Source organism: Magnolia sinica, chromosome 15 (genome assembly GCF_029962835.1).
Source record: "Magnolia sinica isolate HGM2019 chromosome 15, MsV1, whole genome shotgun sequence".
Taxonomy (NCBI): domain Eukaryota; kingdom Viridiplantae; phylum Streptophyta; class Magnoliopsida; order Magnoliales; family Magnoliaceae; genus Magnolia; species Magnolia sinica.
In genome coordinates, this window is record NC_080587.1 from 6889004 (window position 1) to 6899303 (window position 10300).

Consider the following 10300-nt stretch of genomic DNA (forward strand, 5'->3'; position numbering starts at 1 on the left):
AAAATTGAATGTAACTTGATTTATAAAAATAAATAAATAAATAAAAGGAAGCACATATGATCCGCTAGAAAACAAAAGGCTATAGTATTACTGTATCAAATATGGAAGGCATTGTATCGCCAATCTTCCAAGAAGATACAAGAGCCTGCATTCAAATTCCAGAAACAATCAACAACTGAAACTGACTATTTTATTAAGACATGATACTTGCTAAATAACAATCAAAGCAGGCATTGCACCATTCCCCACCTGGATATGGGAACAAAATTAAGAAAGAAAAATAAGAACCCAATTCAAGTGAGAAAGAAATTCTGAATCAACTGTAGAAAAATCAGAAGATAAGAGAAACCCATGTCAGAAATATTAAGAAAACTCTAGCTATGGGATTGTGTGCTTTCCTTCAGTCTTGGAGCAGGGTTTTGTCTCTTTGCTGGTTGGAGAGGTTATCCCTCTCCCCATTTTCATATTAACAAGATCGTGGGTCTCATCTGATGATCAGCTTGGATCTTGTACGTGTGCCATGTTCACATATATGGCTTGTTACCTGTAACAATCCGTGTATTGGATTTAACCAATGTCTAGAAGATCCTTCTAAAATAAAGAAAAAAAATAAAAGAAAAAAGAAGTGTACTGGATTTAAAAATTTTGTAGAAGCATCCTGGAGCAATGTTCTTGACCCAAAAAACAAACTTGCAAATGTTGATAGTTGGAACTTGAATAGTTGCAATTGGCCTGGAAAACAAACCTGCAAATGTTGTCGGGAAATTGTTTTCAGAAAAAAGTTTCACTACTTCCGAACTTCAGTTGGGAAATCTGTAAATACAAAGGGAAAATTAAAATAAAATAAATAATTGCGTGGCTGGAAGAAAGGGCACAAGACACGATCCCAAGGTTTCCTCAGGTTCATATGCCATGTAAAAGGTCAACGCTTTCTAAGAAAAATATGAAGTGGCAGTGTCGCTGAGTTACAGACAGTTGAAATTCCTAACCTCGATTTGACAACGAAGTTAGTAACCACCTAACCTTGATTTCATAAACAATAATGATTAGTTCCGCAAAACTTGAAATAAATAAATCCCAGTAACACCAGACAAAAGAAATAAAGAAGAAAACAAATAAACAAGGCAATTTGCAGCAAGTTATATGCTGTACCAACCACGATTTTATGCATTGACTTTAAACAATAATGATTAGTTCCACAAAACTTGAAATAAATAATCCCAGTAACACCAGACCTAAGAAAAAGAAGAAGAAGAAGAAGAAGAAGAAGAAAAACAACAAGGTAATTTGCAACAAGTTACATGCAGATTTATCATGGAATAGAAAATGTAAATGCGGTAAACAGTTCCCTAAATTGCCTTGACAAATTATCTGTCACAGATGCTATCAGTATCAAGCTCCAGTAACAACATTTCAAGGCATCCTACGTAACATGAAAACCAATTACTAATAAGAAATTTAACCTCAAGAAGTCTAATCTAGATCTGCACAGGCTGAAACGAAATAATCGAGAGAGAATTCATGAGAGGATCGAAATTGTAGAAGCAATACAATAACCATGTCCCAATATGTCATAGAAAAACATATTTCAATATCAGGAATGAAAAACCCATCCTTACTAAAAGCCATGAACAGATTTGCTTTAAAAAAAAAAATTTAAACATAATAGTAGGTCAAACGCTGAATCCTTTAATTTCCTTTCCCTCATAATAGTTTCTCTTTTTTATCTATAGGAATAACATCTTTCTTTTATCATTTGATTTTATTCTATCGATTTCAGACATGAACAGAAACTAGGACAGGGCTATAGTTTTTTTTTTTTTTTCTAATCGCAGCAACAAGAATAGGGAGCCTAAGAATTTGGAGCCATCGATTAGAACCAACATGCATATTTAATTCACAGTTAAAATGAGAGTTTCAACTTCTGAGGGAGTATACCTTGTTCATCATATTCCATTGACCAACTTGGGGCAAGCAATCCTTTTCTCTACCAGTGTCATGGTATTTAAGCTGCAAAACCAACCAGAAGCAATGATGAAAAATTATAAAGCACTCACAGGAGGGAATTCCTGTGGTTAAATTAGCTAGTCAATGAACCAAATCCCACATTTGTTAAAAAATACCAATTTACTTACCCAAGGTGCAGGTAAAATGCGTGCTTCAACCGAAGCAAGTTTCTCACTGATTTTGATGCCAAACTCCTTTGCATAAGGATCTTCGTGGTAAGCATTGTGGTGAACCGTCTAACCAAAGAAAAATGAAATTTCAGGGTACTTCATTCCAACACAAGCATTAACAAAGTCAAACTATAAGGCCAGTGCCAATCACCATGTTGATGCACTAAAGAATAGTTTCCAGGAATTTCATGGTAAGAATAACTTGAAATTTTTTTTTCTTGTGCGACATTGGAACATCTTTTGTGCACTTTTACCTCCTACGTGCTTGTTACTTACTTGTATGCATCAACTAATGCTTTTGGTATTTGGGATATCTTGCCACAGAAATTATGAACTAAGTAAACTGAAATTTAATTACAGAAATGATCCAGTGCTCCCATAGCTCTACAAATTATGTGCTCCCAATTGCATAGGGCTACCTAGACAGACCAATCAAACGATTTTGACAGTCCCTTTGAACCAACCCACCCTTCATTGGGACACGAATCAAGCCATCCAATTAATAGAACCATAAAATGGAGAGTCGAGATTGCTATGAAAAAGGTCCAATTAACATATTAACCACCCATTTGGTGGGGCACATTTGTTAATGATTCCAAACAACCACCTTGCCCAGATGACTCTAACCAACACATCCATTTTTTGGAAAACAGAATGTCAGCAAATGAAAGTTCAACTTTTAGACAGTTACAATAATCCAATCAGTGTATTTTGCATGGTGGCCCATGAAGTGTGGCTGAACCTAATGGACAATCCAGATCTATTGATTGGATAATCCATGTCTCTTCATTCAACTAGGAGTTGCCTTATCTTATAGTGATACATGAACAATGGATTGTCTCTTTAAAATAATTACCTCTGTATATAAAATTATTTCCATGTATAATTTACCTACAAGACAATTCATATATAATTTATAAACGAAATAGTACTCCATTTAACTGAGTATGATAAACTGAGTGAGAGGAAGTAACTGCTAAATGTGTATGATAACCATAAGTCATTTTTCAGCAATGATCCAGAATAGGAAAGAAAGAACAAGCAATGTACAGAGGTGAAAGAGAAGGAATAAACATACACAGATGTAAGACATGCAAAGTTGTAGGATATAATGAGTAATCGCACATTAAACTAATGAAAACCTCGATTTGACAGCGAAGTCGACCTGACAAAACCTCGATTTGACAGATATAATGAGTAATCACACATTAAATTAATGAAAACTTTGGGTGTACCTGCTGATCTTTTCCAGGAATTCCTTGGGACATTAGTCTAGGACCCTAGATTTAGGAGGAACTGAAATTCATGGAGAAAAAGAAAAACAGATGGTCTAGTAATCCAATTAGGGCCTGTTTGGGAGCGTGGATTTGGAACCCCCTGGATTCGCAACCCCCAGGATTGGAAACCCCCTGGATTGGCAATCCTCTGGGTGTGTTTGGTACCCTTGAGTGTGAATCAACTTTAATTCAAAAATACCTATACATGGTATATTCACGGGGGTTTGAATTTAATTACTAAATCAACTTTAATATCCCCAATTAGTGAGATATATAATTTTTGACACTATGGTTGTGATAAGCCCGCTAAAATATATGTTTTGTCTAAAAGTGATGAAATTCCAAGTCTTAGATGGACCGCAAGCACAAGATCATGTCTGAGTGACTAACCAACGATTTTTAATCGTTGATTGATATGGACAATGTTTAGACAGTGCTGGACAATATTTGGACGGTGCTGATCTACATGAACAATGTTTGGTGGGCCATGTGCCCAGTAGAATGATAGTGTACAGTGACATACATTTATACATGCAACTATTCAAATGATTTTAGGTGTAATCCAAGCTCTCACCTTGGATTACAAACCCCCTCAAAGAGGGGATTGGAAACCCCCTGGATTGGCAATCCCCAGTTCCTTTATGCTGCCAAACAACCATGGGGGTTTGAAACCCCCTCTAATCCTCTCCAATCCCCTCCAATCCAAGGTGCCAAACGACCCCTTAGTGTGGTTTCTTTTGCTATGCTCCATCTTAAAAGGGCCCATGACTGGGACAATCTGGATTGATTTCCATATTCCATGTGTGTCATGTGTAGCTCCTAATAATCATAATTCACAAAAGGCACTTTCTTTCTTTCTTTCTTTCTTTTTTTAAAAAAAACTAATGTGGATATCAGGTCAAAAAATAGAAATAGCATAAATCACCAAAACAGTTAAACACCTTGAAAATCTCCTGCACAGTCTCATAGTATAAACCAGTTTTAGCCCATCTACTAGTAAATAGCACACTGTTCACCAGGTTGAGCTTCTGCAGTAGATGAACATTGTATGTCAAAGTTGAAATTCATGCCATCTATTTATCATAAAAACAAGTGTAAATAGAAGGAGAAGCCAACCAACATCTTCAAATAATAACTATTTAATGAAAGAACATTCAAGAACCTAAGATGTGGTTGCACACACAACTAAATTGGATTTCAATAGTGAGGTAATCAAATTGCAACAACCTCCATTTGTATTTGTATGAGGAAGTAGCCCCCAAACTGCAATTATGCCCTGCTCAGCACTGTGGATGTGTGGATGTTGAATCTGTCAGAGTATTGTACAATTCCTCTTCTCAATAGTTTTGGTTTCCTTTTTCCTGCAGGCTAAAGGAATTTCTGGGAGGTTTGCGATCCATTTCCGGACAGAGCCAAAGGCCTCCACTTGCTTGTCTATTAAGGTGTCAAACACAACAGTCAACAGATATAGATAAAAGGGAATGATTTCCCAAAAGAAGGAGCTCAGCTATGCCCACAGCCATACATACCATGGCAATAACATTTGTTTCTCATCCAACATGGGCAAAAAAAAAAAAGTTTAGCCTAGAGGCAATACTCCAAAACTCATTGTACGCATGTGTTACATACCCACAGCTATAATTCACTGAAGCCATACTGTTCTTAAATGGCCTTCAATAATAACCTTGCGAGAGACCTCAATGTTGGCAGTTTTTCACCCAAGACACAAAAATAAGTCCTAACTATGCTACGAAATCAGGACATCCAGAAATGAAGATATTATCTATTTCCTTCTAGAGATAGGTAGCACCATACCTCTTCCCATTGATGGTGTCCTCTGAGGAGAGTGCCAGTGGCACTGTTGCCGTACATATTCAGTTCAGGAGAGTGCCAATGGCACTGTTGCAGTACATATTCAGCTTTGCATCCATCAGTAACAAGAATTTTGAGAATTACATATCTCCATTCTTTATGGGACTTCATTTATGCTGCTCATCAGATATTTCCATATAAACTTAGTAAAACCATTGATAAATGAAATGAAACATCTAACTGAATAGAGTAAAATCCGACAGCAGACCCTCCCCACACATAAGAATGGATCAGTGCAAATGGAAGAATTGATTTATTTTCAGCAACGAGATAAACAGAACAAGCATGTTTAGATAATAGGAAAGGCAAGCTTCACAATCAAAGGACTTACTGTTGTCACAGCTAGCAAATGGACCGCATCGAGTTAACTCAACAAGTCTTCCTGAGTTGGTGCAAGAACAGGGCCTTCACCCACACCTACAATAACAAAGAGCAGAGCTCTGCTCCAATTGTCAGTCCACCACTGTCGCAGATCGCAAAATCACAGGGCCTTCTTCTTCATTGGCTTCCGTCTTCGATCCTCCATTAAATTCGGCAACCCTCAGAAATCAGCGACCCATGCGCCTCAGGCAGCCATTAAATTCGTCATCCCATGACGTGGCTTATTCAAATTTGGCCTCAATCCAGACCTTCGGCCACCATCTTCTACGGTTGCTCCCAGTCTCGACTTCCACCCCTGCTCCATCGAGCATACGCTGCTTCCACACTTCCTACCATGCTAGGGTTTCAAGAACCCCCCTTTCGCCAAATGACGACACTGATCTGTCGTTCCAATCGGCGAAAAAGTGGATGGCAATGAGAGCCCGAACTAGCTACTGGAGAAATATCACCTTTGACGATGGTGAGGAGTTCATGCTCAAGGCAGTCGCCCTTGATCGCAAACAGGTATTGTCTAACTCCTATATAGGGTTTGGAAAAAAAAAAAAAAAGGGATTTGAAATCCCTGTTTACGCATGAAAAATCGCAGAAGAAGAGAGATTAGGGATTTGAAATCCTCGTTTACGCACTGGAAAATCGCAAAAGAAGAGAGCTCCCTAAAAACTAGTGAAATGGGAAAGGCAAAAGGAAATCCAAACTAGATCTGCTCCAAGTTGTAGAGAGAGAGAGGGAAAGGGAATAGGGGAACAGTGCGCTGGGAGTGAGAGAGAGAGAGAGAGAGAAGGGTGGCGGAGGGCGCTAGGAGAGAGAGAGGGAATGGGGGTGGAGGGCACTGGGAGAGAGAGAGTGACAGAGGAGAGAGAATATAAGAACGAGGGTTTCGTTTTTTTTTTAAAAATGCTTTTTCCGCACCCTTTGCTAGCGGCTGCTTTTAATTAGCGCTGCAAAGAGTTCCCGTAACACCATTGGATCGTCATCGGCAATTTATGATTCTTATATTTACTGGCAGTTCGTGCTGGTCATCGGCAAAAAAAGTGTCGGCAATGGCCCACTTTCTTGTAGTGACTATCTAAGCTCCACTATATAGATAGCAATCGTTGGTCACTTTTTTAAATCTCAACTATTCTATGTGATACTAAACCAACCTTATTCAAAACAATAGGGTTTAACAGAACTAGAGAACCATTGAGTTATAAGAATGTCACTCACATCCAAAATCCTCTTGAAGAAAATGGTTGAGAGGTATGGATAACATATGTTGAAATAAGTGCATCATTGTGTAGTAAATACATGTACCACATCCCATAATAGATAACAATGACTTAACAAACAAAGAAAAGAAAATAGTAATCAAAATCTTACAAGTTCAACTCAAGAGAATACTATTGTGGAAGACGTGGAGATGAAGAAAAGAGAAATATTTTCTTCATCTCATTCCCTCTACCGGCCTTATTCATATACCACTTTTTTTTTTTTCTTTTTGAACAATGATGATATATTATAAAAAGGCTGAAGCCAAAGCATGCAAATATACAAAAATACAACTACACCCAGTGAAACGCCCCCCAAAGGATGAGAGAAGATTGGAAAATCTATGCTTCCACCCAGTCCTTCATATTAAGAATTGCCCTATTGAACACTTGCACCCGTCCACTCATTTTGCTCCTAAAGCAACGACGGTTTCTTTCCCCCCATTAAGCCCATATCGCTAAGAAACTTAATCGCCACAACCTTTTCCCTTCTTTCTCTATCCTCCCGCTATGCCAACCAATGAGAAATTCCTTTATCGTCTTCGGGAACACCCATAGTAACCTGAACAATTAGAGAAAAAGACCCCAAACCTCCTTGGCAAATACATAATGGATAAGCATTCTTGAAGCAACACTGGTTTCATATACCACTTGTTATAAAAGGTAAGTTTAAAATAAATGGAAATCAAATTGGCAAGACACACCATTATCTCCAAGGATGTGATGCACCATAGGACAACTGAATGTGTACTCTCACACCCAAAATATACTGTAATACATGCACATCACAAACAGTGTACTCTAACACTCTAGAGCATGTATATCTTACATGTCAAGCTTGCCAGATTTCAGAGACTGCAGAATAAGCTAATTGTACTTCTAACGATTGTGTTGGATGGGATTTGAATTATAGGCACTTATGTTGGCTGATGTGAGTCACAGGCATTTTTGGTTGCTAGCAAAGAACTTATCGCTCTTCTGGTGACTGTTGTATTATGCGACCACACATTCGGGGGATTTAGAATGTTTTGATAGCATTTTTTATGGCCATAGAATGTCCTGATAGCATCTCTAGTGGCTACATTATGATTTTTCAACGCCTATGGTGGCTGTATGATGATCCGACATCATTTCCGATGGCTGGATGACAATCAGTCAACACTTTTGACTGTTGTCGATCGGCACATGATGAGGCCCTTTTTATTTCCTGACAAATATGCTAGTAATAGCCCTTCAAAACTTCATGACAAATTGTAAGAATGGAAAATGGGGAAAAGAACAAAATCAGATAGATTATAAATAAGAAAGCCATCATGATTCTGATAACATGTTAAATTCAAGAGTACATTGTGGAAGATGTCGAGATGAAGAAAAGAGGGGGAAGAGAATATTTTTTTCATCTCTCCCTCCCCCCCCCCAGCTCTTATTTATAGACCACTTGTTATAAATGATAAGCTTAAAATAAATGTAAATTGAATTTAAAAGATGCACCATTACCTTCAAGGATATGGTGCACCATAGGATAACTGAATATGTGTACTCTCACAGTCAAATACATTGTAATGTATGCACACCAACGACTCTGTACTCTAACACATCAAGCAAGCCAAAATCTACATCCTAATATCAAAATATACATTATGTTGAGCATGTTGTTGAGTGGTTAGTGTTGTTTTGCAAAACAAAGTGGAGTTTGATAATGTTCAAAAACCTTGTTTTAGATTGTACATCACTATGTATCCTTGTTAAGATATTCTCAAGTTTCTAAGAATGAAAAACATAAACCCTACGATTAGGATTACCTTGATCGATGTCGTCGACGACCCATCACTTGACAGTGTTGATCCTCCAACATAGGAGATCTATTTCAAATTTATCCTAGCGCCAAGGGAAACACATAGGGCACTTCGTTCAAGTGGAACCCACACATGATGCGTGATATGAAGGAAGTGGGAAGCAAATGGTATACATTAATGCCCAGGGGCGATGTGGGAGATTTTATCATTTCCCCTCTTCCTCTAGGACGAGATCTATATATAAGGAGTTAGGGTTTTAGGGAGACACCAATTGAGGTACTTTACCATCCACAAGTTTCCACATGCCCTACTTCATTTAAATCATGTAATCCTGCCTTATCTTATGTAACTGTATATAACTCAATCCCTTCACTATCATGGCCAATCTTCTTGTAGATCAAGTGGTAGAACACCATATCTAAACCATCAAATCATCATTAAGTGTAATAATAACCTTTTTATCGATTAAAATAAAAGCTTAATGGTTGAAAACATTTGTAAAAGCTTTTAAAACCTTTTAAGTGCCTAGCTCAATGGAACACCTCTTAATGAACATTTGATCCCCAAGATCTAATACATTAGTAATTTCTTAGGAAATCAGTGGATCCCTTGTTGGACCATGTGAGCCTCAGTGAACATTTATGGATGCGCCAAGCTACACCATCTTTTGTTGGCCGCATGACATCGTCAAGTGAGCCAAAGTACCTATAATCAAGATCTTGAACTGTTCACGCACCCTTAAGTCTATGGATTAATCAGATCTAGTACATCCTTAGTCGATCATAGTCCATGTATGACAAGCCTCTTAGTCTAGAGACTTGAACTCAATCCACCATTTCAAGTGTCCAATAGGTCCAAAAGCAGGAGCCTACTCCCATGGCACACTCACACTCCTTTGTGGGGTTGGGCAAGGCACACATTGACATGTCGTTGTGCTTGATAGTGTAGACTTTCTTGACTTGTCATCAGTCCACTTGCACAAGATGACCACATAATATGCTAATAACCATAGGTTTGTCCAACAACTTGCTAGATGGTCCTGGCACAATAAAGTACCAAGATCCATGGCCCACAACTCTCCCTTGGTCAGTGATTGTGGTGTCCAATCTCAAGTTCCCAAGGACGACCAATGAAATCCTTCTCCATTAACCTATGTTCACATATGTTTAAGACACTTTCACATTAACTATTGCATGACAATCTATCCATTGAGGACCCATGATTATCATGATCTACGGTTAAGAACATCAATATGTAATCAATGGAAAAGATTCGCATTGGTTTTCCAAGGTACAACTCTCACATAGACATGTCAAAAACTTGGTAAGCGGTGAATAAAGCAAGGTTAAATCAACAGTGGATGTTGGGTTTGAGAAACTAAATGCAACTAAAGAAGATACAAAATAAACACAATTGTAGTCTTCTGATGGGAAAAGATTTGATTCCAAGATAGATGTGATTTGTAATTTTTGATGTCAAAGCTAGTAGAGTGTAATGAGCAAAGCATATGTCAAATGAAACCATAATAAGATAAACAAACAAAATGAACA

The 10300-nt window shown here is 38.0% G+C and overlaps 1 protein-coding gene across 2 annotated transcripts; it reads right to left on the reverse strand.

Moving 5' to 3' along the window:
* Nucleotides 1-232: 232 nt before the first annotated feature.
* Nucleotides 233-5559, reverse strand: LOC131227920 (protein argonaute 10-like). Of its 2 annotated transcripts, XM_058223750.1 has the most exons (7): nt 5270-5559; nt 4682-4888; nt 4396-4482; nt 2136-2243; nt 1939-2010; nt 691-813; nt 233-544 (listed from the first exon to the last, which is right to left on the reverse strand). In XM_058223750.1, the coding sequence occupies exons 2-6, from the start codon at nt 4685-4687 to the stop codon at nt 772-774; spliced, it is 315 nt and encodes a 104-aa protein (XP_058079733.1). In that variant the 5' UTR covers nt 4688-4888; nt 5270-5559; the 3' UTR covers nt 233-544; nt 691-771. The 2 variants fall into 2 exon arrangements, 1 of the variants encoding a protein (XP_058079733.1); XR_009162608.1 differs by lacking the exons at nt 233-544; nt 691-813; nt 4396-4482; nt 4682-4888; nt 5270-5559 and adding an exon at nt 3152-3173 and having other exon boundaries at nt 1637-2010.
* Nucleotides 5560-10300: the final 4741 nt, after the last annotated feature.

Coding starts and splice junctions, on each gene's coding strand:
- LOC131227920 (XM_058223750.1), bottom strand. Junction 2,011..2,135: donor GCATTTTACCTGCACCTTGG/GTAAGTAAATTG, acceptor TTGGTTTTGCAG/CTTAAATACCATGACACTGG. Junction 814..1,938: donor AATGGAATATGATGAACAAG/GTATACTCCCTC, acceptor TTGTATTTACAG/ATTTCCCAACTGAAGTTCGG.